Source organism: Podarcis pityusensis (assembly GCF_964106645.2).
Source record: "Podarcis pityusensis genome assembly, chromosome: 13".
NCBI classification, from domain to species: domain Eukaryota; kingdom Metazoa; phylum Chordata; class Lepidosauria; order Squamata; family Lacertidae; genus Podarcis; species Podarcis pityusensis.
The window spans coordinates 1,352,063-1,377,515 of record NC_138038.1 but is presented as its reverse complement, the minus strand read 5'-3'; the positions used below and the strand labels follow the sequence as shown (position 1 = coordinate 1,377,515).

The window sequence follows — 25,453 nt, the reverse complement described above, 5'->3', positions numbered from 1 at the left end:
AATTTCTGTTATTAATTTCTCTCTGATATTTTCACCTTGTGTCTCCGGCACAGATCTAAATCTCAGATTGACTTCCCTCTGTCTCAATTCATTCATAGCAATCACATCTTTGATTTCCTCTTGTGATCTATTTAATTCCTACATCTCCACTTTAATCTTCTCTTCCTCTCGTCTGACTTCTTTCATTTCCAATTTTGTCTTCTTCATTCCTTCCTCTAAAGATTGTGTCCTCTTAGTCACGTCTTTTATTTGTCCTTTCAGTTCATTAACTGTTTCATCAATTTTTTTATCCATTTTCCCAATCTTATTGTCAACTTGTTCTAATTTTGATTCTAAATTCTTTTCACTTTGTTTAATTTCTGCAAACATTCTCAAAATTTCTGCCTTAAAGTCCGATTCTTGTTTAGAGCCTTTCCTTTCTGTTGGCGTCCCCCCATCAACCCCTTTCTTCGGCGGGAATGACATCTTAAAAAATGGGTATCAAACAGAAATTTTCCCCACACCCACTTTTTAGGCCACCGATATCGCAAAGTAAATAAATCAAACAACTGTCCCCAAATACCTCCTAATACAACAATAGCCTGAATTTAAATAAATATCAAATCTACTTTTCTACTTTTTCTAAAATTTTAACCAATTTCAAACTTGTAATTTATAATGTATAATACAGTGTTTTCTAAGAATCTTATTATCGGTTAATTAGAAATCAATAATAGAACCATTGGTGACGTATTAAAACAAATGAAGAGTTAATGAGAAATAGGATTGAAGCAAAGACCAAAGTTGACCAATCTTCTGCCACCAATTAGGCTAATCCTCCAATAAGGCTTGCTTCTTGATAACCAAGTCTAGTATTCCAAATTTGATATTCCAATTCTACCACCCAAAGTAAAAAAATTAAAAAGCAAAAGCTTTCAAACCTATTCCAAAAAATCAAAACCAAAACCAAAATTAATCCAAATACTCCACAGGCATTCAACCAGAGGTAGGAACTTAAAATCAAAACTAATCCAGAAAATGGAAATATGCAAAAAATCACAGTTCCATAGAAGAGAGGATTCGAAGATTAGAACACTATTTAGTCCATTTTTCAAAAATTATATCCAAACTCCTGTAAAAATTCCCAGAGGAAAGTTCACTAAATAACAGAAAAAAGAGGAAGAAGCGTAGTTTTTTCCATATAAAGTCCGATCCACTAATATGACAACAGAAGAGAGGCAAGAAAAACAAGTTGTTCTATCTCATTCCGTCCACTAGAGGTCCTAAATCCAGTTTAACGTGGCGTAGTAAATAAAGTCCCAATTACTTAAAAATATTTATAATACGACCTTGGGTGGCTGGGTTGTCAATCTTCCTTTTTGCAGTTAAAGACCCACAAAAATCAAGTAAGAAAAAAAGCCGGTCTCGAAAGATATTTGATCTGGATTTGTAACTGGCTGACTGACCGAACCCAAAGGGTGCTCATCAATGGTTCCTCTTCATCCTGGAGAAGAGTGACTAGTGGGGTGCCACAGGGTTCTGTCTTGGGCCCGGTCTTATTCAACATCTTTATCAACGACTTGGATGATGGACTCAAGGGCATCCTGATCAAATTTGCAGATGACACCAAATTGGGAGGGGTGGCTAACACCCCAGAGGACAGGATCGCACTTCAAAACGACCTTGACAGATTAGAGAACTGGGCCAAAACAAACAAGATGAATTTTAACAGGGAGAAATGTAAAGTATTGCACTTGGGCAAAAAAAATGAGAGGCACAAATACAAGATGGGGGACACCTGGCTTGAGAGCAGTACATGTGAAAAGGATCTAGGAGTCTTGGTTGACCACAAACTTGACATGAGCCAACAGTGTGACGCGGCAGCTAAAAAAGCCAATGCAATTCTGGGCTGCATCAATAGGAGTATAGCATCTAGATCAAGGGAAGTAATAGTGCCACTGTATTCTGCTCTGGTCAGACCTCACCTGGAGTACTGTGTCCAGTTCTGGGCACCACAGTTCAAGAAGGACACTGACAAACTGGAACGTGTCCAGAGGAGGGCAACCAAAATGGTCAAAGGCCTGGAAACGATGCCTTATGAGGAACGGCTAAGGGAGCTGGGCATGTTTAGCCTGGAGAAGAGGAGGTTAAGGGGTGATATGATAGCCATGTTCAAATATATAAAAGGATGTCACATAGAGGAGGGAGAAAGGTTGTTTTCTGCTGCTCCAGAGAAGCGGACACGGAGCAATGGATCCAAACTACAAGAAAGAAGATTCCACCTAAACATTAGGAAGAACTTCCTGACAGTAAGAGCTGTTCGACAGTGGAATTTGCTGCCAAGGAGTGTGGTGGAGTCTCCTTCTTTGGAGGTCTTTAAGCAGAGGCTTGACAACCATATGTCAGGAGTGCTCTGATGGTGTTTCCTGCTTGGCAGGGGGTTGGACTCGATGGCCCTTGTGGTCTCTTCCAACTCTATGATTCTATGATCTCTGTCCCAACTATGTTCTTTTAAAGTTTTACAATGGAGTCGAACTCCACTTCCGTCTGCAGTTCTTTGTTCTTTAAAAATGAAAGTAGAAAAGCATTTTCCCTCTATTTTCTCCTCCGTTACATCGAAAACCTCTATTTTCACCTATTAGCTTTCTGTTCCCTCTTAACCTTGATAACCATTTAGTACTTTGTAACTTCTTGAAGAGTTACTTTAGAAAAGTTGATAGAGAGAAAGAAACAATAGCCCTAACCCTAACTCACTTTCGTTTTTGCCGCTCTGCGCGTAGCGCTGCGTCTGAGCTGATTCCAGATGACAGCTGAACTCCGCAGTTATCTTTCTGTCTTTCAGATCCTTTCTTAAGACAAAATCTTTCCGCTTGTATTAATTTGGAGCCGAATTTCTTGAATTTGAGAGCGAAGCGCTTTACTTGCAAGCTTGGGGCTTCGCTATTCAGAGCTAGATAATGGCTTCCCTTAGCCCGCTATCCCGCTCCGCCGTTCTCTTCGCTCCTTTTTGGAGTTACCTGACGGCCGGGCAGATAGCTTCTGGCACCGCTGGCAACCTGACACTCTGGACACCCACCAGAGGTTTTTTTAAGGGGGCTACTGCGCCCTGTAGCACCCCTTTTCTCTCCGAAATAGCATGGGATCCTCTCTCAGAGAAATCCCCGCTTGCGGCAGAATCGCGCTCCACCGGACGTCTGCTGGACTCTCCTTCCTTGGAGGTTTTTAAACAGGGGTTGGCTGGCCATCTGTCATGGATGCTTTAGTCAAGATTCCTGCATTGCAGGGGCTTGGACTAGATGACCCTTAGGGATCCCTTCCAACTCTACAATTCTGATTTTAACTGGTTTGAGATTTTTTCTTTTAATAAGCAAATGGCATGTAAATGTTATGAAATAAATAAACTGTAACTGCTTTTAGGCATTCTTTATTGTAATTTTAAAAATATATTTTTAGAATGTTTCTGCTTTTTGTTTTTAAATTGTGTACCTGTTTGCCGCCCTGGACTCCTTGGGGAGGAATGGCGGGGTAGACATTCATTAAATAATAATTATCAATCATCATAACATGTTGGGAAATGGAGTTGAAGATCTTCATCTGAGGCTGTTTGTGGAGTGCCTCACATCATGCGACATATTCCCTGGAGAGACTTGGCTCACACCTCCTTCCATGTCTTTTCAGCACTGGGCAAAGGCCTTCTTGTTTTTCAGGTTTTCTGTTGGGCAATTCTAACTACATCTTCTCAGAAGTAAATCCTATTTAATTCAATGGGGCTTCCTCTCTAGTGGATGGGGTTTTGATGGGCAACCTAAATCTGAATTCATCCCCAGCCAATCATGTTATGCTGTTTTTATACATCACTCCTCTGGGATTGCATTTATTCTGTGCACTGTTTGTATTATTTGTTATATTAAAATGCCTCCTACAATGCTGTTTCAGAATTTATAAGTAGTATAAAAACACACACAAAATAAAACTTAAGACTGTCCAATACTTAAACCCTCACATAAAGCCCTGAAAAATCAACAACACAAAGGGCCGGTTGCAAAAATGGCAAAAATCAATAGCCCACCAAATGCCTGGGAATAGAGGAAGTCTTAACCTGCTGCCAAAAAGGTAGGAGAGTCAGTGCCAGCAGAGCTTGCTTGGGCGGGTGCAGCAGAAATGGGGGACTGCAACGGCTTCCCCCTTGTCGCCCCCCCTGAAACTCCCTCTTGAAGGGGGCACTTGAAAGCAGAGCCTAGGATGAAGACTTTGGAGTTCCGGCAGCTAGCTGAGATCCCAAGCCAAATTAGGCTTTGCAATATAGCCATTGCTTACTTTTTATTTATTTCATAAAATTTACATACCACTTGTTTGTAAAAAATAAAAATAAACAAAGCAGTTTATAAAAGGAACGAGAAATAGAATTATCATCAGTAAAAACAGTTTAAAACAACTATTTAAAGCATTCAAAAATAGTTAAAATCAATGATAAGTGAAGACACACACCAACCTTCTACATATCCGGGCCGGGTTTTGAGCAGACCTGGAAAAGAGCGCCGCGAAGACAGGGCAAGAGCAGGCGCGGAAAGCGGGCCCAAGGGGATACGAGAAAGACCCCGAAGGCGGCGCAGGCGGGCGAGGTCTCCCGTGGCTCAGCCCTCGGAGGCGCGCTCCTCCCGCCGCCTTGTCTGCCTGGCCCCTGCCCGCTCGGCGGCTCGGCAGGGCGGCCTGAGGCGAGGCCCCGATCCGGGCGCCCCTTTCGCCCCCCCCCCCCGCTCACCTTGCCGTGGACGACGGCGTGCTCCCCGTGCAGGATCACCTTCCCCGGAGCCGAGACCACCCAGCGCCGCATCTCCTGCCGGCCGGAGGAGCCCCGCAGCCCCGCAGCCCCGCAGCGCCTCCCGAGCAGCCCCAATCCCGGCAGCGCCGCGGCGGCTTGGCCCCGCCCTCGTCCTCGGGGGGCGGGTCTGGGCGCCGCCCGGCCAATCGGGAGCGGGGGAGGAACGCGAGGCGGCGGCGGCGGCGCTATGGCGGCTCTGCTCTGCTGCGGGCGCGCTCTGCGCCGGGCGGCGGCGGCCTGGCCCCGGGGCGGGAGCGCGAGGCGCCTGAGCCGGGAGCGGAGCGGGGCCGGAGAGGCGCCCAGGTGAGCCGCCCTCCCCGGGCCCGGCCGGAGCCCCGTTTGCACGGGTTGCAGCGTCACGTGTGAAGCGGCCCGTTTCCTTGCTTAGCCGGGAGGAAGCGCCGTGGAAGCGGGGGGGGGGGGCGAGGCGCGCGAAGAAAAGCGTGATTCGGGGAGGCGCCTCCGTTACTTCTAAAACCAGAAACCTTAAGGGTTGGCTTTCAAAAGGCGCCCGAGGAGGAGGCGTCTCCCGCAAACCGAAGCGAGTCCGGGCGCGCTCGTGGTGGACGTTGCATTGATCCTCATTTAAAAGTCGATTGCATCATGTGTTGTGTCTTAATTTTTGTTAACTAAATAGTTCATGTGAATATGCAAAGGGAATGAATGTAAAGGACCGTTTCCCTCTCCTCTTCCTCTGCAGCATGGATGCCAAGCCCAGGAAAACAACCCAAATCCCCAAGTTATACACGAAAACAGGAGACCAAGGTAGCAGCATCCTGCCAGCGGAGGCAGGTCTCCGATCCACCTGGCTAATCCTTGGCCCATGAGAGCACCATGGTGCCACAAGGGGCATTTTTGACACCCTTAGAATGACTGTTGGAATCGGCTGCTTCAAATATATATCTACACACAGAAACAAATGGAAAATATTTTATAATGTACCTGTGACATGTTAACAAAAGAAAACACAAGAGATTGTAAAATATGAGATGCTTTGCTCAGATTCTTTTTTAATAATAATAATAATACATTTGAGTGGGGATACTGTATTAGTAAGGGACGCGGGTGGTGCTGTGGGTTAAACCACAGAGCCTAGGGCTTGCCAATCAGAAGGTCGGCAGTTCGAATCCCCACGACAGGGTGAGCTCCCGTTGCTCGGTCCCTGCTCCTGCCAACCTAGCAGTTTGAAAGCACGTCAAAGTGCAAGTAGATAAATAGGTACCACTCTGGCGGGAAGGTAAACGGCGTTTCCGTGCACTGCTCTGCTCTGGTTCGCCAGAAGCGGCTTAGTCCTGCTGGCCACATGACCCAGAAGCTGTACACCGGCTCCCTTGGCCAGTAAAGCGAGAAGAGTGCCGCAACCCCAGAGTCGGTCACGACTGGACCTAATGGTCAGGGGTCCCTTTACCTTTACTGTATTAGTGCAAATACTGTGAAGCCTACTGTCCCAAGTGATTCCTTGCCTGGGCGAATGAGTCACTGCAGAGAAATTCCGTGGTCTTTCATTGGAGTCAGTTGCCACATTCAGCTGCCAGTCATTGGGGCTACAGAAATCAATCATTGCACATGCACGTGTGAACAGGGCTTTGGGCACTTGGGTGTGAGCCGCTTCATATTTTTCTCACTGTTATCATCTTGCATGGTTTTCAAAAGGGTTTTCCAGCACATTCACTGGAGAGAGGAGAGCAAAAGATGACCAGATCTTTGATGCCCTGGGAACACTCGATGAACTGAGTTCAGCCATAGGGTAACCAAAAGACTGTAAATTATTTCTTCAATTTATAAGAATGTTTCAGAGAATAATAGACTGCCACTTTGTTTCTGGGTCTGATTCAAAGTAATCACCTTTGTGTTCAAAGCTCTAAACAACTCGGGCCCCAGATTCCTGAAAGACCCCCTCCTTTCAGAACCGTTCCGTATATTAAGATCAACAGGCACTTGGGATGTGGGTGGTGGCCCAGGAGGAGAGGGCCTTCTCGGGCAGCCCTTCCGCTGTTGAATTCCCTCCCCACAGGTGCGTCTGGCACCTTCACTTTATGGCTTTGGACCTTTGGCACCTGAGACATGGTTTTTAGGACCCACCCAATTACTGTGACATTAATAAGCTTTAACCTTTTTAACTCTGAATTTTTAAATTGTTGAATTTCACCCTGGGACTTGCTGGTGAAAGGTGGGTAATAAAAAAATTTAATAGTGGTAATTTGATATGAAAGAAAGCAGTTCTGTCATGGGAAGCAAGGAAAGCCTCTCATTTTCCCCAGCAGCTGTTCTGGCTGGTTGGCAGCAGGCGGCATATTTCCTTGCACAACCTTATTCCCTGGCATAACCTTATTCTGAGCCCCACCCTGTTACCTGATTAACAAAGAGCAGTTTCAAAACCTTTTATTAAGTGAAATGAAACCTGCCAGGCAGCATGGTCCAGGGTGGAGAGGGGAGTGACAGGAGCCTGTTGGAACTGGAGTAGAGGCCTCGCTCTGTTACAGCTGCCCACAGCCATGACTCGCCATTTGTGTCCTGCCTTGGTGATGTCAGAGGAGCAGGCTGTGCCTGGCCCTGCTGCCCTGCCCACAGGCTGAAGCTCATGGCTCCAGGGGACATCATCTCGCCCTGCAAGAGTGCTGCAGTCTTTTGCCAGATGTTGGAGGAGGTTATTCCAACCCCCCCCCCAAAAAAAATCATCTCTGGAATGAGCTTTCCCAGAGGGAATCTGTGGTAGTTTTCTAGATGTTGGATTCCAGCTGTGGAGAGTTGCAGTTCAACCACATCTGGAGGGTCAGAGATGTTCCCTCACCCCCACATTGGACATTTTTTTTGGGGGGGGTCTTTTTCAGTGGCTGCTAGGCAAGGATGGCACTATGGAACCTTCAAGTTGGGAGGCAGTCTACCTCAGTAATTCCACATGCTGGAGAGCAATAATGGGAGTGGATGTTGCCTTCCTGTTCTGCTTCTGTGCTTCTTGGAAGCATTTGGTTGGCCACTTAAGGGCAAGCAATGCTAGGCCAGATGTTCTGGTCTAATCCTGCAGGTCTCATCTCATATGAAGAGCCAGGAACAGATTGTGTCTGCCCTGAACCAATTTCCTGTCTGCCTGAACATGAGAAGTCCATACACCTCTCATGAAGAAATGTTCTTGCTCTCACATCACAATAGTTCTTTGGGGGAACTTGACAATTCAGCTGGTTTCAGGCTTGTTTGTAGTGCCTCCACAAGACGTAAATCTCTCATACGAACAGCATCAGTTGCCTATATCTCAGGGTAAAATCTCTCCTATTTTGCTGCAGGCTAAGTGCTGAATTTGGCAGTGAAGGAGGTCACTCGTTTGTGCAGGAACTTCACCAGGTAAGAAATAGCTGTATCCCCGTCACTGACAGCATCCGCATACAAGGACTGCCTTCCTGGATCAGACCAAAGGACCCTCTTGTCCAACTCTTGGGCTAAGAGGAGACAGCAACAGAAACTTTAAGACTTTTCATTCGTGTTCTTTTTATTTACAGTATGGGCGGGGTATAAATAATACAGTGGTACCTCTAGATACGAACGGGATCCGTTCCGGAGCCCCTTTCGCATCTAGAGGTAAACGTAACTAGCGACGGCACGCCTGCGCACGCCTGCGTCGCTTTCCGCCACTTCTGCGCATGCGCGTGACGTCATTTTGAGCATCTGTGCATGCGCAAGTGGCGAAACCCGGAAGTAACGCGCTCCGTTACTTCCGGGTTGCTGAGGAGCACAGCTTGAACGCGCTCAACTCGAAGTGTATTTAACCCGAGAGATGACTGTAAGTTGTTGTTGTTGTATTGTTACTGTGTGTTGCTTAATTTATATATTTGCTACTCTGCTAGTAGATTTTTATGGAAGAAGAGCCCTGCCAATGGCCCATCTCAGCCAGCATCCTGTTCTCACAGTTGCCAACCAGTCGCTTGTAGGAAACTCTCAAGCAGGATCCAAGCACAAGTGCTCTCCTCCCCCTCCCTGCCTGAGGTGTCCCACAGCCGGTATTTGGAAGTCTCACTGAATGAAGAGGCAGAGCACAGATAGCCTCTCCTCCCTAAATTTGTCCTATCCTCTCTTAAAGCCCTCCAAGTTGGGGGCTATCAGTGCTTCCTATGGGAGCGATAAATTCAGTAAATTGAGATGGCTGGCAACAGTTGCTAGCATTCGGTCATTGGGGATATCCTATCACTGAGCATCTTGTGCGGAGGTGTTCTGCCTAAGAGCTGTTGGCCTAACTCTTGTCCATCTGCTTGTGTAAGTTAAGGCAAGGGCAGGGAGCCAGCAGTTGTCGTCCTCTTGCAGATGTGGCTGGATCCCACCTTCCACCATCCCTGCCCATTGGCCATGCTGGCCGGGCTGATAGGAGCTGGAGTGCAGCTTCATCTGCCAGAGGAGGACCACCACAGTTTCCCACCCCCTGATGGAGCCAGTGGTGGTGGGCGTTCCAAAGCCTCTTCCAGTTTAGGTCAGAGAACTCTGCCCATTCTTTGGCACCTTCAGAGACATGAAGGCGGGCCAGACCAACAATTAAAACTGCTTTCTGAATGTCTCGCCATCTGTGCAAAAAATAGTGCTCATCCCAAACACCTTTGCTCTGTTTTGTTTCCGCAGGTCCAGTGTGCGCTGCAGGATGCCGGCTCCAACGTGGCAACTCCCATATCCTCAGCCAGGGAGTCACATTTAAGTAATTGGAACCTAGTATAGATCTTCATTTTTAAAAATAAGCTAACTGCTGCCCTTTTTGAAATGGTTTTGCTGCCATTGCTTTTGGGGATCAGTTTTGCTGGACAACTGAAGGAAGTACTCTGACCATGAAACCTTTGTTTATGTGGCTTATTTAAATTGGTTTTTTTATTGCATTTACACCCCATTCCTTTCTTTCTTCCTGGCAGGGCCCTAGGCAAGGGTCTGACTGGACCCAGACCTGCCAAGCTTCAGCCATGTCAAGCTCCCTCAGACCATGCCCTGGAACAGAAACACACAAGCCTCCATTGTGGTTTCTTAGTGGGGGGGAAATGCTTTTTCTGCAAAGATTTTGATGCATGCCTTAAAAGCATTGCATATGAATATATCCCAAGTATAAATGTCTCTAATAAACGTTGACTTGCTAGGTTGCCAAATGCACAAGTTGGCCATAGTGCTTCTGCTTGTTAGGGCTGCCCACTTACTTAAACCCTGTTTAAAAATGCAAGATGGCATTTTAACCATTTTGGGGGGAAATGCTCTGTGCATGCTCAGAGGTGCTTGAGGTATTCCAGGACTCAGCACTGGAACCCACACAGGCCCCAAGACCCAGGCTCAAGCCTCCTTCATTTTAGCAAGGTTGATGCATCATGTGCTGGCAGTCCCTATCCTGCGACTTAAGCAGGGGAATGAAGTCAGGGCTTCGCTTTGGGGGTGACTCCTTGGTTGGCTGGTCCACTCAGCCGTGTCTCTTCTTCGGCAGAGCGAACATCATTCAGTGAAAAGCCCATTCTGGAGCTGGAGGCCTGGATCGATCACTACTCTGAGCAGCTTCCGCCACTCACAGCTTTCATTTTACCCGTAGGTATTTTGCGTGTTCCGTTGTGCTCTGTCTGTGAGGAGGTCACAAAGCAGAGGCCTTGCAGCATAGAAGGTGGGGGGGGGCAGACAACTCTTGGTTTCCACTGGCCAGATTCCCATCAGGAACAGTGTCACAGGGCTGTGAGTGACAGGTGGCTCAGCCACCCAGATTCTTGTGCAGAGTTCCTGCTTGGCAAGCACACTGCTGGGGCCTTTGGGAAGCTCTGAGCCATTGATCAGGCTGCTTAGTTCTGGGTTTGGGTGCATGGATCCTGCCCCCCAATACACACACCAGCTGATGCAAAGGGAGAATGATCCTGCTCGCCCCTGGGTGTGCCAGGGAACACTTTGATGCAGCCAGACCAAGCAAGATTCCTCCCCCTTTGCACCAGAGAAAAGGATTCCTCCCTCTCTCATGATGCTAGAACTTGTGGACACCCATGAGTTTCTGTAGCTCCTTTTTACAGCAGTCTAAGTTGGGGGCCATCACAAACCACTTTGATTTAACTGCCACCTAAATCCCAAGCTTGCTGTAAGGCCCTGGGCTAATCGCTCCCCTCAGGCTCACACAGAATTATAGAATTGTGGAGCTGGTGGGGACCCCAAAGATAATCTAATCCAACCCCCTGCTGTGCAGGAATCACAACTAACAGCTAGTTCACAGCACTTTCCTTAGGGCATGTTTTCAGACACTCCTTCTGACTTCTGTGGGAAGGTAGCCAAAATGGTTGCATTGGCTGCAAACGCTCCTGTTCCTGCTTCAGGCGAGGGTTTGCAGCTCCACAGGTATCAGGTTCAGTCCCCAGCCTGCCCTGTCTCAAAAGTATCAGGGAAAGACTGCTCTCTGCTGAGGACCCCGGGGCGCTCTCATCCGTCAGAGCAGATGGACAGGGGCTGGATGGGCCTGACCCTGGCATAAGGCAGATCTGGATGTTTTGTTTAATGTCATTTCAGTCTGGCGGCAAAAGCAGCACTGCTCTCCATCTCTCCAGAGCCATCTGCCGCCGAGCCGAGAGGTGGTAAGTGAGCAACTGCAATGACAAAGCCATGAGAACCCCCTGCTGCCCTGAGTGAGCTGTCTGGGCTGCCAACCTCTCTTGTTCAGTCTTCGCTGGCATGTCAACCTTGTAAGGCTTGCATGAAAATTGTTTGGAAACGACCACAGGTCTCCCCAGCAATGCTGGGGGAGGGCACAGATCAGAGTTTGTACTGTGCAGCAAGACAAGGAAGTGTTTGCCAAAAGAGATCCTGAGTTCTGCAGGAGCCGTTAATGGCCAATGCAAACTAATTGTGGGTACTCTCCCCCCCCCCCTTTAAATGCACAGTTGGTTTGGAGCAGAGAATTTGGTGCATTTAGCAAATAATGTTTTTGGCACCTTAGGATCTGGCAGAACAAGGCAAAATTTACTCATGCCAATGGGGGGCATGAAAGGTGGTTTTGGATCCAATTATATCAGCTGTAGTGATGACGGTCTTCCTTTTCTCTTCTGCAGTGTGATTCCTTTGGTGAAAATGGGAGAAGCAGATGCAGACGTGGCCAAGTTTTTAAACAGGTAACTTGGAACTGTTCCTTTTGACAAAGCTGGGATGGGGGGGGGGGCAGGGGGAATGCGTCTAGACTCTAGTGGATCACACAGTCAAGGCACCAGATAAGGGCTTCTCTGCACCTCCTTTCCTGGCCACTGGCCCTGCTGGTTTCTGGGGCTGATCTAGTGGAGAGCAGGATGGGGAAGGCTGCTCTTCCCTGGGTACTTCTTGCTGGATATCTCCTACTGAGACAAGGGGATGGGATGAGAGTCCTTTTTGCATCTATTTTGGGAGCCCTGCCCCTTTGGTTCCATAGTGCCCCTTGGTTCCTAGTGCCCCCCAACCCTATAGAAAGCACTATTCAAAATAGCAGTTTGCATAACCCACTAAAGAAGATAACACTAAGATTCAAAACAGTAACAACTAATTGCCCCTTTATTCAAAATCCAGTTGAAACTATTTAGTTTAATTAATTCAACACAACTGATGAATTTGATCCAGTGGTACCAGCTTTTCAGAGTCTGATAGTCATTTTATGCCAGTTTGGGAACTACTGGTCTACCTTGGGGCACTCACATGGACCTTGCTGACTGTCCTGCGGAGACCAAACAGTCTTGTCTTTTCTCTTCCAACAACTTGGAGGAAAGGGAGTGGGAGATTAGTGCAGGGGTAGCCAAAATGATGCCCTGCCCATGTTGTTGAACTCCAGCTCCCAGCATTCTCAGCCAGCATGGCCACTGATGGGGGGTGATGGCAATCGTAGTCAAATGACGTCTGGAAGGCTCCACCTGGATCACTTTGTGCTTAAGCTGGGAAGTGGAGAGGAGGAAGCGTGGAAGCTGAGATTTGGGGCAGCGAAAGGAGACATCTGGAGTCTGCTGGTCTTTGAGAGAGGATGGTGGGGAAGAGATGTCCTTTCTCTAGGTGCACACCCTGCAGGCATACCCAAATTGCTAGCGCTTCCCTGCTCCACATGCGGAAGGTGTTTTGGGAAGGGCTGTAGTTCCATGCAGGCTTGACATGCAGAAGGTCCAAAGTTTCACCCCTGGCATCTTCAGGTAAAAGGGGCTGTTGGCAGGTGATGGGGAAGGGACCCTTCTCTGGCAGAGAGCTGCTGCAACCAGTTGGAAAGGACAAATACTCTGCCCCCTTTTAAGGCAGGTAGTGTCATCATGGAGCAGGCACAGGTAACTTCTCACAGCCTGTTTGACTCTTGTTCTCCCTGTTTTGGGGAGCGGGTCATGCAGCAGCCAGATTATCGTGGCTAAACGTGGCCTTCTGCCATATCCCATTACTATAGATGCTGGTTCTCATTCAGTGCCTGCCTCCTCCACTGAAAGTGCAGGCCTCACGGGGGCTGGATTTTACTTTGGTACCTGGCAACTGCCTAAGTCAGCCTTCCCCAACTGGCTAGCTTAGATTTTAGTCTGAAGCACCTGGAGGACATCCAGTTGGGGGAGGGGGAGCACATCCATTCCTCTACCTTTTTGATTGGCTACATGCGCAGGGACATCTTCCTCCTTCCAGCCCTAGATGCTGCCCCTCCCTTAGGGTAGACATGCCCATTACACGCTCTTATCCTGTACAGAGATGGACAACAGCTTTTTTCTCCCGTTCCTTAGACTGAGCGACTACTTATTTGTTCTTGCCCGCTATGCTGCAATGAAGGAAGGGAAGCAGGAGAAGATCTACACCAGAACAGAGTAGGGAGCAGAGGCCCTCTGATGCAAGAGGTGGACTGCCAGGCTTTCAGACAGAGGACTGGACAAGATGGAAGACTGCTTGCAGTTTCAAACTGAGCTATTGAAATCTTCTCCTGAAAGCTTATTTAAAGCTTGCGGCTTCAGTCTTGCTCCATTTTGAGACCAGCTTGCTAAGAGAACTTGGAGCGTTCACTATGAATAGACTTCAGCTGCATTTATTGACATGTGCTGATAAAAGGAAAGGGGAGAAGCACATGCCACGCCTGATGTGTTGCAGAGCCCTTCTCCGCAAGAGGTGTTCTGTTGCCAGAGGCACTTGGCGCTTTGGCTCAGATTGACTTGCAGACCACAGCCTCTCTGTTACACTTCCTTGTCCTCTTTTTCTTTTTGAGGTCATCGTTGAATCCATCAACACTTTGGCAGGAGACACAGCATCTCAAGCACAGCAAAGTTCTGCCATTGTAACCTTTGTGCAGAGAGATCCTGGAAACTGCTGTTGAGAGGTGGGAGGCAGCAGTGGGCATCACCAGACTGGAGCTTTGGGATGCAGCTCAGCTGCCAGAGGGCTTCTGCTTTTTTCCTTTTGTCAGCAGGACTCCCAATTTTTCATTTGCCTCTCAGTGGCTGCCATTTAACATACCCGACCCTTCCTCTTCAGGGTCTGTTGAACTGTTCAGAGACATACCTCCTCTTCAGTCATGGGAGTCTCTGTTGTACGTTTCCTCACACTGCTGTAGGTTTCTTTGAAACAGAAGCCAATTTTTACGAAGTGGGGAGGGAGAAACCCACCTCCCTATGACTATATTGAACCAATCTGTCAAGTTTATTTCCAACATGGAGAATATGCTGTAAAATGCTAGGATACAGGAGGGCCAAGATAAAATATTTTATTAATCTCCTATGGCAAACTTTCCTCTCCTCACCTCATGACAGACATGCCAGGCATTGTTTTGGGGTGGGGGTGATGTTAGACCCCTGACAGCTTGCATAGCTTTCCTTGTTTGGGAAAGCCACACCATGCCCAACTGTTGCGGGCTAGAACAGCCAAACTCTTTCAACATATTTAGTACACAATCACAATTTGCACATCAGTTCTGAAAATGTATACATGGAGGAAGCAGTTCATCAGAGGGTCAAGGAGACCACTGGGAGGGGGTGCTGTATAGTGTCACCCCCCCATTCCTACTCTATTGGAGATATTCTACTGGAGAGCTTGCCCCGTGCCACCCCAACATTCCTTCACCAACTGGCATCCTCTAGATGTTTTGCACTATAACTCCCATGGGCCCCAACCAGCACAGATCTGGGCTGTTGGGAACTGTCGTCCAAAACATCCAAAAGGCTGCCCTAGAGTATCCTGCAACTTCTGTAGTGCAATATTGCCAAATCCATTAAGAGAATGCTTAATGTCTAGCATTTAAAACATGAGACGCACATTCTTCTGCAACATTCAAAGTAAAATCAAGAAAAGGTGGGGATTTGGGTTTTCAGTTAACAGGTTCATGCTTGAGAGTGTTCTCTGGGCCCAGCCCTTCACTAGAATTATTTTAAAAAACAAGCAACTATTTTACACCTCAAGGCTAAAGATTTGCAGTGGTGGAATAATCAAGGTTAGAAAGCATTAAATGGGGCTTCTGCAAAAAGAAAAACAATAAAACCAGTAAAACCCAACATTCTTAAAATATTTTGCATTTGATTACAGTTCAATCCCTTCCTTCCCACTCTTATTCAGATCCCCAGGATTCCTTGGGTGGGAGACTGAGCTGATCACAAATCTACTTGGAGAGAGGGAAGACCCTGCACAAGGTGACCTTTCTCCCTTGCTTCCTGGTGTTTATTCATTCCAAAGACATCCACCCATTTGTGGCAAAGCAGAGACCAGGACCAGGACAAGTCCAGTCCCTGAAAGATGCCCTGTGCTTTGCACATGGTCCAGTCAGATTCAGCAAAAGGTGGATCCCTGGGGAGAAATATCACCTTGTGGGAACATTTTTTCTCTTCCCTTTGGGCACATCTGGGATTGTGGGAGATGTCAAGGAAGGGGAGCTTGGGAAGGACAAGTGCACAAATGAATGTGAATACAGAGCAAGCAATGAATAACGAGGAACCTCAGCATAAACCCCTTTGCAATTACAGAGTTTAATGGAGTTGCTGTTCCTGAACGGAAATTGAGAAGCTATTCAGCATAGCAAAGTCCCTGAGAGGTTAGAGCAGGGAACTGCTCTCAGCTGCCCAGGAGCCTCTGCAGATTAGCTCAGCCACTAAATGTTTCAGCGGGCTCTGCCAACTGAGGCCCTAAGAGGAGTTCCCAGCCAAAGGGGCCTTGGCCCATCCTCCCAGTTCCACCATCCCCTGCCAGTGGTCAGAAAGGAGGGCACCGGGTTGGTGAAGACTGCTCTCCGACATCTGACAAGCTGCAGGCTCACAACTAGCAAAAATCTGCCACGGGGAAGGAATTCCACATCACAAACCTGTGCTCCCCACATAGCGGGAAGCACTCATTTGGGGGCCTGCAGGCAAACGTGTATTCAGACCGAGAGTCAAAGCGAAGCAGTTTGGCAAGCTGTGGGAAAGTCGCAGGCGACAAAACCTGGGCACAGAGAGAGGAACACAAAAAACATGAAGAGAAAGCTCCTGCAATCTCATGGGGCTCCTGAGCTGAGAAGCCTCAAGCCTGTTTTTCAGAAGCCAAAGTGGGAGGGAAAAGCCAGCTCCCGACCTTCGTTCCACAGCGTTTTGCCAGAGTCTGACCTGGCCTGGCCCACAGCAAGGTCCAACTGTTTGCCCAAGACCAAGATAAAAATTATCCACAGGGCACACACCCCTGGGCCCATGAGTAGTTTGTGTGGCCCTGCGTGCAATCCTCCATTAGGCATGGCCCCCCTCCAAGGACAATGCACAGGCTTGGCTCTTGATGCTACATTTAATGGCAGGCCAGCTGCGTTTCCAAGGAGGTCCTCCTTGCAGAGTTGCGTCCAGCGGCATCAGAGCGATGCCGGACCCCAGGCCAGAGCTACAACCTGCTCAGGCGGCCATTTACCAAGGTATAGCCCTGAGAGCCCATCCAGCTCTTGAGAGCGTAGGCTAGGAGAGCTCAAAGCCTGTGTTCATGCTGATGGCATAGCGCAGCTTCTCCCGCAGAACGCTCTTCTTGCTGTAGTTGGGCAACTTGAGGAGGTTGAAGCAGGTCGAGGAGGTGGGCAGTCGCCCGCCTGGCTCTTTCTTCCGGATGGTGAAGAAGCCCCGCAGGACGCTGCCCAGGGTGTCCCCCGTGTCCTGGGGAGAGAAAAAGAGGGCTTGGGGTGCCACAAACACACGCGCCTGGCGAGCGCTGCAGGCTGAACAAAGCATCTTGCATGAGATCTGGGTGCTCTCTGCCCAGAAGGCCCTTGGGACCCCAACAGAGCAGCCTGTTCCAGGCAGGGTCCTCACTATTTCCACATCACAGAATAACTGCTCTCTAGAGCAGAGCGAGGGGACCAACCCCAAAGGACAGGCCTGCCTTACGGTATGCGATTCAGCTGGGAGCTGCTTTGCATCACCTTTGGTGTTTGATGGTTACAGAGCATCATGGCTGACACAGGCCTGCTGGTGGCCTAGGTCACATTCACACCACTTGGCAGTCATGGCTCCCCACCCCCAAGAATTCTGGAAGCCGTAGTTTGTGATGGGTGCTGAGGAGCTGTGAGGAGGCCCCATTGCCCACACAGAGCTACAGTTCTTAGAGCAGTCCATAGATCAATCCATCCCTCTTCACAGATAACTCGAAAACTCCATGAGGGGAATAGGGAGTCTCCTATCAATTCCTGGCACCCTGAACAAATTGTAACCCCCATAATTATTTTGGGGAAGCCATGACTGTTTAAAGTGTTACCCTAGTAACATCTAAACTGGCCTTAAACTCCCCAGTTGCTGCCTGGCCCTTGGCTGTCCCTCCACTTCTGCCATTAGCCTCACTGTTGAGACCCTGGATTCCTCCCACACAGCTGATTTCTCCACAAAACACATGATCCGGTTAAGTAAATCTAAAAGGGCTTACAACCTGAACCGGGGTGAGGGGTGGGGAGCTGAATTGGGAGAAAGATCTCCCTCCATCCCCCTCCCCAACATTCCTCCTCAAGGTTCCAGGGTCTTGGCCCCAGGGCTGTCCTCTAAAGACAAGCCTGGGATCCTCCGTGGGGGTGGCTGTGTTCCTTTCAGCTGAACCAGGCCAGTGGCTCCTGCAGTCCAGCCTCCTGTTCTCACAGTGGCCAACCAGACGTCTCCATGTGAAACCCTCAAGCAGGACCTGAGCACAAGAGCACTTCCCTCCACCACCTCATGGCACTCGGAAGTATCTGGTGTGCCTAGTAGGCCCTGATAGCTCTCTTCTCCAAGAATTTGTCTAATTCTGTGAACTGTGACTCCTTTAAGGGAGGGTGGAGCCAGCAGACACTTCCATGCCAGGAAGGAGACCATGGCACCTGCAGGGAACACAGGAGGTCAAGGCTCGCCAGCTTGGCTCATGCACATACCTGGTCATCTGATACTTCCACGCAGCGGATGGAGAAGGGAGGCTTGAGGTAGGCAAAGCCCAGCAGTGGTGGCCGAGAACAGCTGGTAACAAACTGGCACAGGAGAGGAAAAAGAGCAAGGGGAAGGGGGAGACGTGTACTGGATCAGGCTGGCTCTTCAACTGGGGTGCAGCACCATTGTCATGGGTGGCGCTGAGGGGCTGCCCCACATTATTTATTATTACTTTATTGTATTTAAATCCAACCTCCCCCCCCCCCCAGGAGCTCAAGGCAGCATGTCCATGGTTCTCCCTCTCGTCATTGGAGCCCCACAACAACCCTGCGAGGTAGGTACGGCTGAGAGTGAGAGTGGGCCAAGGTCACCTAGTGAGTTTCATGTCCAAGTGGGGAATGGATTCCTGGTCTAGATTGATCAAAGTCCTTTCTCTGTCTGAAGCAGCCTTTATGTGCCTGCATTTAAACAAGCTGGGACCCCAGTTTAATACCAGAGCAAGGACTTTGTGTGCCTATGTTCCTGGGTTCAATCCTCAGCATTCCCAGATAGGGGTAGGAAAGAGTCTACGTAAGAAGAGCAGACCTCAGTATAAGGCAGCTCCAATGTTAAAGCAGCCCTTTATGGTGGATCATGAAGACCAAAATCTTGCTTTCTCTTTAGGGGAAAGCCCACAGGTAACCATATATACAGTGCATATCTTGCACTCAGAAGACCAGCAAGAAACTACACTTGCGAGAATCAGAGTTGGAAGGGACCACAAGGATCATCTAGTCCAAACCCCCTGCAATGCAGGATTGTTTCATCCAACATGGGGCTCAAACCCCCAACCCTGAGATTAAGAGTCTCATGCTCTACTGACTGAGCTATCCACATGTACTCAAGTGACTAAGGTCCATGAACGACCAACCTGGTGGACTCCCAGCTCCCATTATCCATGACTATTGGTCATGCTGGCTGAGGCCAGTGGGAGCTAGAAGCCCAACATCTGGAGGGCACCAGGCCTGGTTGGTCACTCTTGTTTTACACGCATGTGCATGTGTGTGTGCATGTGCGCGCATGCGTGCGCATGCGCGCGCACACACACAGCTTACCTTAAGAAACATGGCTCTTTCATCGGGGTTAAAATCATTGGCTAGGATATCCCAAAGCCAAATGATGACTCGGTGACTGCCATGGAAGCCCCCGTAGTACACAGTGTGCTTCCTAAGGAAGAAGAGACAAAAAATCAAGTGGAGTTCATAGGTCACTGAAGTCACTAGATCAAAGGAAGGACTACAGCTCTGCCCCCAACTTCCAGTTGCCACATGAAAGCTGCTGGTGGGACCATTATGCAAATAAAGAAGATGAATTGCAGAGGGGGTCCCCCCCCCCTTGCTCACTTCCCATGGGACACCCACCCACCAATGGCTACTTTCAACTGGAAACACTGAAACTTCACTGTATGGTGACTCAAGCCAGTAGAGAAGGAGGTCACCGTTAACCTTCAGCACCCTAATGAGCTTTGATATTCCCATGATTACCTCTTCCAAATGTGCCCCACACCCATGATCAAAACTGGACACTCTGCCGCAGATAAACCTGAAAGGACTTGCCCCTTGCTGCCCCTGATGTGTGGGGCTCCCCCACCCTGCATGGGTGGGTGGATGGAGACACACACACTCCCTCTCCTCTCCAGCCTTTCAAATCCCTCCTCAAAGTTTTTGGGCTTTATGAACTTACACATGGCATGGACAGAGGAGAGAAAGAAAAGTGTGCCTCCCTCTTTCTTAATAATACAACTTGTGGACATCCAATGAAGCAGAATGTGGAAAGAGACACCCCCCCCCATCTCCCTTACTTCAAGTCTTCGAGGTCTATCTCGGCGTTGTCACCCGATATGAGCCTTTGCAACTCAGGGGCAGAGAAGACACGGATCCACTCGGGCTTGATGATTGAGCGGAAGCCGCTGATGAAGGCAGCCGTCTGGCTTTTGATCTGCGTGTGCATCCGGAAGTGGGCCATGAGGTGGATGTAGCTGATCCTGACGTGGGGGACAGAAAGGCACCCATATTTATTTATCTATCCATCCATCCATCCTTCCTTCCTTCCATCCCTATATACATAAAATGTAAGGCTGTCATCATGCAGCCCCCACAAGAGGACCTGCAGTGCCTCATCCCAATCCTGTATTGGCATGAAGTCAGGGCACAGGAAGGTAGCAGTAGAGAAAGCAGGTTTCAGAATGGCAGGTTTAGGTTTAAATAACGCAGGGACACAGAGAAGCTGCAAGACGGGGTTTGGATGAGGTGAAAAGGAATGGGGTGGGGGACTGGTAAATGGAGTGGAGGTTTGGGGGGTTGGTTGGTGAGCAATGTGGCCAGGGTGGCAGTCCCTGGTGTGCATTTCAGAGAGAGGGTGGTCATGGCCAGCACACCAGTCCCATCCTAGGGGTGGGGGAAGAATGGCCCCCTCACCACAGGGCAGAGCGGTTAGAGTTAGTTCAGAAAGGCTCAAGAGGACTCCCCATCCTGTTCTCGTTCCACAAAGCAGCGCATGTGACAAGGCAGACCATGGGGAGCTCCCAGGGAGAAACTTTCCCCAACAAGGACTGGAAGCCAAACTTCTGCCTCCAAGTTCTCCTCTCAGAGTGCGCCACTTTTGAAACAGTTTCCAAAGGAGTTTGAGATCAGCTGAGCCACAAGGTCAAAAGGAAGATCCCACGGGCCACACAGAAGCACTTGGGGCAAAGCAAATGCAGCGCTCTGGATGCTGCCGCAGCTTATGCTTCCCAAGGACGGCTTCCTGTGAAAAATGGCAGAAGTCCAACTGCAGCACAAGGAGCGCAGGATCCTTCCAGTCACATACAACAGGGCCATTAGGTGCAAACACAAGGCAGCCGCTGCAGGAAATCCCACCCACCAGGGCGATTCAAGCGTGTGGTGGGGCAATGGAACTCCCACAACCTGATATTTAAAAAGAAAGGTTGGAACACTGCTTTGCATTTTTTTATATCTAACAAAAAGTCAAGGTTTTCCACCTCCTGAGTTACAAATGTTAGTAGGTAAAAGTGCTAGCAGGTAAAACTCCCACCACATCCTGGAAATATTCCATTTCCAAAAGTTCTTCTGGCAATCTGGATACCTAGGGTGACGCAAGCACCTCGTTCCTACGTCTTGCCTGGTGTGGGAGTCACTTGGGCACTGGGGGTACCCTTTCCGCCTCAACATGTTGAAGTCAGCCACCCTTTGGGAAGGGGACAGAATGCAGCCCCAGGGGGATCAGGGCTGATAAGTGATCACTTACTTGTTTTCGTTGGTTACAGGGATGGTTTTCCCTCCTGGAATAAGTTCATGGCAAACAAGCTAGAAAAACGGTGGGGTTGGGAGGTAGAGAGAGAGAGACATTACTTATTGCTTGTAATATACCACGGGAAGTTCAGGTCGGGGGGTGCGGCTGGGGGTGTCACACCTTCTAGAGAGAATGGCCCTATGACACAGAGGCCCAGCCCGCCCCGCCCCATCACAGGCGGGTGGCTGAGTTGTGCTTACTGGGGAGGGCGGAGGTGGGCCAGCTCCTGTGGGGAGGTTTGTACATGTTCATGTTGAGTGTATACTTTATGTGTGCGGCAGAACTGTGGGAGCTGAGGGGGGTGGGGGAAGGATTCAAATCAATAAAGAATGAAGAGCTAAGCTTTTTAGGAGACAGCGAGCAAAAAAGTCTGAATGGGAAGTGTCAGCCCTGCCTGGCACAGGGCAATTCATGGAGCATTTGGCCAAGAGGGCTGGACTCAGAGTCCAAAGGGGGTGTCACTCCCTACAGGACCCGGAAAAGCAGAAAATGTGACAAAAAAAGATGAGGAGATTGGGAGGGAGCCCTACCTGGCCCATCACGTCTTCGTCATAGGAAAGCGTCAGGCCCAAGTCACTGATATCTCCATCGTAACGCTGAGAAGGGGGGAGAAAGAAAGAAGGGGAGAGTTTAAGTGCTGAGGCTGCTCAGTTTCCACCCTAACTGGCTGGGCTTCACTTTCTAGCACTCTCTCAGAATTCTGCTGCACGTGTCCAAATTAAGCTCAGCCAAATACATTCATGTGCAAAGCTGTATGTGATGAATCTGGCTACGCAGAATCCCAGCCACCACTAGCAGCTCTGACTCACCTATTCCTCTTACTTCCAACACTGCAATAGGCATCAGCCACTCACTGTCAACTCCCACTAGACATTCACAGAGTCTAGAAACTTCTCTGGCATTCACAATTTCATTAAAAAACCAAAACCCAATCTTTTCTAGATGCTGAATTTTTCATTCAATTTAATGTTATACATGTTGCTTAATGTGTGCTAACGATGTCTGACTGCAGAAGGAGACAGCCTGGCACACTGTTAGCTTAGCAGTTAGTTTCTGCTCCCTGGGCCAAGTGCAAGGAGACTGGGCCTAGTCAATAACTGGGAGAAACACAATGACAGACGTCTCACTCAATTATCAGAACTGCATTTAGAGCAATCAGTTGCAAGCCCAAATCCCCTTGTGCTGGTTATAATTAAAGGAAGATAAGGACAGACAAGTGGCCAGGCGCCCATTAGGAGAAGGTGCCAGCTGAACAAGGCACTGAGAGAAAGCCAAAAGATGGCAAACAAACCTTGATGGAGGTCAGGTTTTTATAGAACTCTGAATCCAGTGAGGGAAGTTCATCCACAGAGCTGTAGAAGATGCTGTGATGATGTCCCAGCAGCTGACTCAGGAAGAAAGATGCAAAAGGAACATCCACCACAATCCCCTGCAAAGGGGGAGAAGGAAAACGGCTCCGAGAGCTGCATTTCACTATCACCAGCCACCAAGTAATCAGAGCCTGAACACTGGAAGAGGCGATCTATATCCCATAACAAAAATCCTGGATGGTCCATTGGGAGAAGGGGGCACTGCCCCACCAGACTCAGCCTGCCCTCAGGCAGCTCCCCCCCCCCTTTGTTATTTGCTTCCAGTCTAGTGTGTGGCAACACGGTCTTCCTGCATCTTCCTCCTGAGTCTCAGCTTTATTCCTGTCAAACTCAGGAGGGAGGAGGAGGATAAAACAAGAATTAGTTGGCTCCATTATTCCAGCTCCAGCTCCTGCTAGCCTCCCTGCCTCCCCGCCCCCGACCCAATGGGCAAAAACGTTTCTCTTTAGGAAAGATGCTTGGGGTCCCGTACAAGAGCCAAACCACCCACAGAGGGCTGGCACTGGTTGTGCCAAGGGCAGCTGTTGAAAAAGGCCCCTAAGCCGCCACGCCCCTCCTACCTCATAGACGGCTTTTCCAAGCATCTTCCCAACAAACTCAAAGAGCTGGAGATAGTTCTCATGGATGTAGGACGTTGGGGAGGGATACAGCCTCTCATCGCCGCTGGTGGTCTAACCGGCACGCAGCAGCAGAGACAAGAGAGAGCAACATAAGCCCATGGCTGCCTGCATGGCCAGCTGGGGCTGTCTGACAAGACAGGGCTTGGGACAGGGTTCTGGCACCTTAAAGAGGTTGAGCGCAGGGTCAAAGACCTTCTTGATTATTTCCTCGAGGAACTCCTTGAAGACGCCGTCCTGGTCAATGCCGGCCTCATCCACTCCCAGGTCATTCACGAACTTCACCCGGATGACTCCCTTCATGGCGTTCTGAGACAGCTGGCGCAACTGTTCGTACCCATCCTGGGGAGAGGTGGCAAGTGCCACAAGGCCAGAAAGGTGGTGTTGTGGACTGGTTGGATGCAGAGGAGTGGGGGGGGGCACCAGCTGGGGAACCCTCAAAGGAAGAAGGCTCAGAGCCCGGGGAGTGGGGGTTGCACAACAATGGGGGTCAGAGGGAGAAAACCATGGGGAGGAAGTCTTGGAAGCAGAGACGGTAACAGGTTTGGTGAGCAGGAAGAGGCTGTGTCAGAGGGGAGTCCAGGTTCAGAGGCTGAAGTGGAGGCTGGAGGGGGGGGCAACTGCAGAAGAAGCCAAGGAGTTTCCCGCACCCTGCTGTGAGCAGCTCCCCTCCCTCGAGTCTCCCAGAACACGGAAAGGAATGACTAGGGCAGAGCAAAGAGAAACAAGGCAAAGAAGCCTCATGTGGCTAGAGAAGGACCCAGGGGAGGAGTCTTAGAGGGCATTGGGAAGGCAGGGCCTTGCAACTGCCTCACTGGGGCAAGACCTACTGGGAAGAGTTGCTGTGACCACTAGGCCTGCTCCAGACTCTGGCTCCTAACAGGTGTGGGTGGGAGAACAGTTCGTTGGTATGGACTGTGGCAGAACTCCCTTTGAAACCTGCAACAGTTTGCAACTAGGCTGGCTCAAAGTGAAATGTGGGCATGAGAAGGCTTCATTAGCTGCCTCAGTCCAAACAGGGCTGGAAGCCACTTGTCTCAAACCCTGGGGAGCTAAGGCCAGTCAAGGCCAAGAATCCTGAACCTTGTTTTCAGGAAGCAGCAAATCAAGAGGCTTCACAGAAAGGCTAGCAGAGAAAGAGGTGGTTTTCTTTGCACCACCTTCTAGAAGAAGCTATGCCACTCACCTCCAGCATGCGTGACCGGCGGATGGTGATGTGCGTGACATGAGGCGACGCGGAGCTGGTCTCCACCAGCCCCAGCTTCTCCTTCTCTTTTGTCACCATGTTCCGGAAGAGAAGAGCCCTCTGAAAATGTTCCAAAAGAATGCGCTTGTTCAAAAGCCATGTTGCCTAAGTGCAAGGTCAGCCTTCCCCCACCTGACTACACCTGGGGAACCTGCAGTTCCCCCCTCAAGAGACGTCATCCTTGGCCACTGGCCAGGCCCACTGCTGGCAGGTGGGAGTCCCAGCAACATCTGGAAGGGAAACAGCTGCAGGGCACAGAGGGAGGATTCTCCTTCCCTGGAGGGTCACCAGAACACCAGCCTGAGCCTCCAGGGCAGCTGCTCAGGAGCCTCTTCCTTGGGTCAACATTCAGCTACTGCTTTTCCCTGTAGCCGTTCTTTCCCTGTAGGGTCACAGCGCCCTGCTTTATTGTTATTTCTGGATTGCAACCCACCTCAAAGATGCTAAAGAGACGCAGGATATATATCTTTTGATAACAAAATAGCAGCTGCTGCAGTTTTTTTTACTTCATTACAGATAGTGTTTCAACAAGCCTTCCCCAACCTAGTGCCCTCCAAATGCTGTTTTACTGCTTCCGTCCCACTGGCTTGTAGTCAAGAATAAGAGGAGCTGGAGTTCAGCAATATCCCGAGGGCAACGGATTGAGCAAGGAGGATTTGAACACATTTCATCTCAACCACTTTATTACATTTATAGCCCACTGTTCCTACAGGGAGCAAAAGGTGTCATACATACACTATTCTGCCCCTCCTCACAACAACCCTATGAGGTAGGTCAGGCTGAGAGGCAGTGACTGGCCCCCAAGGTCACCCTGGGAG

The 25,453-nt window shown here is 49.5% G+C and overlaps 3 protein-coding genes across 8 annotated transcripts in view; 1 reads left to right on the top strand and 2 right to left on the bottom strand.

Annotated features, from left to right (window-relative positions):
• MVK (mevalonate kinase) overlaps positions 1–4,885 on the bottom strand; it is a 33,438-nt gene extending 28,553 nt beyond the window's left edge. For both annotated transcript variants that reach the window (XM_080979224.1, XM_080979225.1), the window contains exon 1: positions 4,742–4,885. In XM_080979224.1, coding sequence (XP_080835350.1) covers positions 4,742–4,813 — 72 coding nt within the window. In that variant the 5' untranslated portion in view covers positions 4,814–4,885. The remainder of the gene's footprint in view (positions 1–4,741) is intronic.
• Positions 4,886–4,982: 97 nt separating this feature from the next.
• Positions 4,983–14,465, top strand: MMAB (metabolism of cobalamin associated B). 2 transcript variants are annotated; one of them, XM_080979233.1, is made up of 9 exons: positions 4,983–5,104; positions 5,502–5,566; positions 6,455–6,548; positions 8,083–8,140; positions 9,404–9,476; positions 10,239–10,336; positions 11,291–11,355; positions 11,830–11,889; positions 13,486–14,465. In XM_080979233.1, exons 1-9 carry the CDS (start codon positions 4,989–4,991, stop codon positions 13,568–13,570), a joined length of 714 nt encoding a protein of 237 aa, XP_080835359.1. In that variant the 5' UTR covers positions 4,983–4,988; the 3' UTR covers positions 13,571–14,465. The 2 variants fall into 2 exon arrangements, with proteins under 2 accessions (XP_080835359.1, XP_080835358.1); XM_080979232.1 differs by lacking the exon at positions 11,291–11,355.
• UBE3B (ubiquitin protein ligase E3B) overlaps positions 14,440–25,453 on the bottom strand; it is a 32,604-nt gene continuing 21,590 nt past the window's right edge. For all 4 annotated transcript variants that reach the window (XM_080979186.1, XM_080979185.1, XM_080979184.1 and 1 more), the window contains 10 exons: positions 24,576–24,695; positions 23,555–23,731; positions 23,333–23,443; positions 22,694–22,831; positions 21,933–21,998; positions 21,358–21,416; positions 19,913–20,095; positions 19,167–19,278; positions 18,081–18,173; positions 14,440–16,842 (listed from right to left, as the gene is read on the bottom strand). In XM_080979186.1, the coding sequence (XP_080835312.1) occupies positions 16,651–16,842; positions 18,081–18,173; positions 19,167–19,278; positions 19,913–20,095; positions 21,358–21,416; positions 21,933–21,998; positions 22,694–22,831; positions 23,333–23,443; positions 23,555–23,731; positions 24,576–24,695 (1,251 nt within the window). In that variant the 3' untranslated portion in view covers positions 14,440–16,650. The remainder of the gene's footprint in view (positions 16,843–18,080; positions 18,174–19,166; positions 19,279–19,912; positions 20,096–21,357; positions 21,417–21,932; positions 21,999–22,693; positions 22,832–23,332; positions 23,444–23,554; positions 23,732–24,575; positions 24,696–25,453) is intronic.